General features: G+C 34.0%; 1 protein-coding gene across 1 annotated transcript in view; it reads left to right on the top strand.

Annotated features, from left to right (window-relative positions):
* Glt (Glutactin) overlaps positions 1-2272 on the top strand; it is a 61824-nt gene that overhangs the window by 19881 nt on the left and 39671 nt on the right. Inside the window, exon 2 of the mRNA XM_017615859.1 lies at positions 1718-2215. Within this exon, the coding sequence (XP_017471348.1) occupies positions 1718-2215 (498 nt within the window). The remainder of the gene's footprint in view (positions 1-1717; positions 2216-2272) is intronic.

Below are 2272 nucleotides of genomic sequence, written 5' to 3'. Positions count from 1 at the left end.
ACCGTTATGTGAACAAAATTAATATACCCTTGTGCACAAGTGCGCTCGGGTATAATTAAACCCGCTGCTCTACTGATACTACCTGTTCAATGTGCCTTGGATCGTATAAAGCTGTTTTTGATTTTTCGTTTTTACCACCATAAAATATTTAAAACCGAGGGCAAAAAATAGCACTTTGTTTGGAAATGACCTACATATGACTTTTCCAAAATGTTAAAATTAAGTAAAAGTAATTTGAGCATAAATACATATATTTACATACATTTTGTATTAATAGAATTGGTATCAATAAATAAAATTGAACAATTTATGGAACCATTTAATAAATCGGAGAAAGTATAGAAACACCTTAGCAGGATAAATATATTAAACTATTCAATTCAAAAATCCCGTACGCTTATGAAAGAGTGCAAATATATAAATGTCAAGAGAAAAACAGATGATGGAAAGAGATATTCAACAAGTAAATTTTAAGCAAAAAATACAAGCGACTTCAACGCTCATATAAAAATTTAGAATTACCGTTAAATTCTTCATGACACGGTGATCGAAAATAAACCAAATGGGTATGGGACCACCCTTGAGCAGCGTTCCCGTTTTCACTCCGATCGGAGTTTCACTCCTTTTTTAAGCCGAACACTACGTCACTCACTCTCTTGAAAAACACTCCGATTTGAGATTATCAGAATTAAATATGTACTACGTTTATACGTAAGCTACATGGAAAAAAGAAAATAATTTGCAAATACCTACAAAACTCACTGTTTATAAAGCGGTGAAGACTTCTTATTTAACGTTGCCTGAATCTTTTCCTGCCTTATCCTAAGTTTCGCCCGAAAAAAAATTTACCCGAAAAGTGAACCGGTTCGGGGAAAATTAAACTCATGATAAGGCTGATAGTTACCAAATTTTTGTAAAAAAAATAACAAAAAGAGTTCAACAACAACATTTTGGTTATTATTCAAAAAAGAATACGTGTGCGCAAATATATCTACGCAGGAAAGTGTATGTTTATGAGACAAGAGACAAATGGGTCTTACATACTTTGGCAAACGTTTTTACTTTGACACTACGGAAAACCCAAAAACACTCCACTCTTTGGCTCATTTCACTCCGCTAGAAAATTATAAAACGTCAACGCTGCCCTTGAGGTACCATCTTTCCTATAAAAAAAATATATGTAATCGAACAGGGTTCACGTGGTCCCGGTTACATACATAAAAAAAAATATATTTCCAAGATTGATAAACTTCCTCCTTTTTGAAGTCAGTTAATAAGTTTTAAATTCATCTGTGCATATTAAAATTTGTATCTAATGTACATTTATTATTTTAATAATTAAAACATTAACTTTAATCACATCTAAATACGTTTATCTAAACTTAATTTTTGTTTTAAAACACGAGAAAATTGAACTAATGTAGTATTTTACTACGTTAAATATTGAAATAAACTGAATGAAACAGCTCTAATTATCGAAAACTAGTAATATTTATGTTTGTTCGCGATTCTTTTCTCGATGGGTAAATCGTAACAACCAAATTGTTTTCTACCGATTGATTTTCGATTTTGGAGATTCGTTTGAAAATGTGGATCCTACATTCCGAGGATATTCCTTTCCTTTGGAGCATTACACGTTTTGGTTCAGCAAATTAAATATCACTTATCCGCAAAAATTTTTAGCAAAACAATTCCATATCTTCTTGTCTGTTTTTAGCAAGCCAATATTTATCAACACCACAGAAATGATCCAATCGATGCGACACAAGTGGCACCAAATTGTCCACAGTTTCCCGACCTGAAGAAAATAACTGCCGCGGAATCGCGCCGTGAAAATGTTGACGATTGCCTTTCGCTAAATATTCATGTGCCGTCATTTATACTTCAACCACAGCAGAGAACTCGCCTCTTGCCAGTGATGGTTTTCATTCACGGCGAAATGTTGTTTGATGGCAGCGCTGAGGAAGCTCAACCAGACTACTTCTTGGAAAAAGATGTGGTTTTAGTATCAATAAACTATCGACTGGCGCCTTTTGGTTTCCTTACCACATTGACGAAAGAAATGCCGGGAAATGTAGCACTGGCCGACATACATTTGGCACTGGAATGGATTCAGCAATACATACGACATTTTGGTGGAGACCCGCTGCAAGTTACTTTATTTGGTCAAGCCGGGGGCGCAACTTTGGTGCATGCTCTAAGCTTTAGTAACAAGGTAATTGAATGCATGTGATTACTATTCAATAATATATATATATATATATATATATAT

This window comes from Rhagoletis zephyria, unplaced genomic scaffold (genome assembly GCF_001687245.7).
Source record: "Rhagoletis zephyria isolate East Lansing unplaced genomic scaffold, Rhagoletis_zephyria_1.1 Rzeph_scaffold_01082, whole genome shotgun sequence".
Lineage (NCBI taxonomy): Eukaryota > Metazoa > Arthropoda > Insecta > Diptera > Tephritidae > Rhagoletis > Rhagoletis zephyria.
The sequence above is the reverse complement of the archived record's forward strand: the minus strand, read 5'-3'. Positions and strand labels throughout refer to the sequence as shown.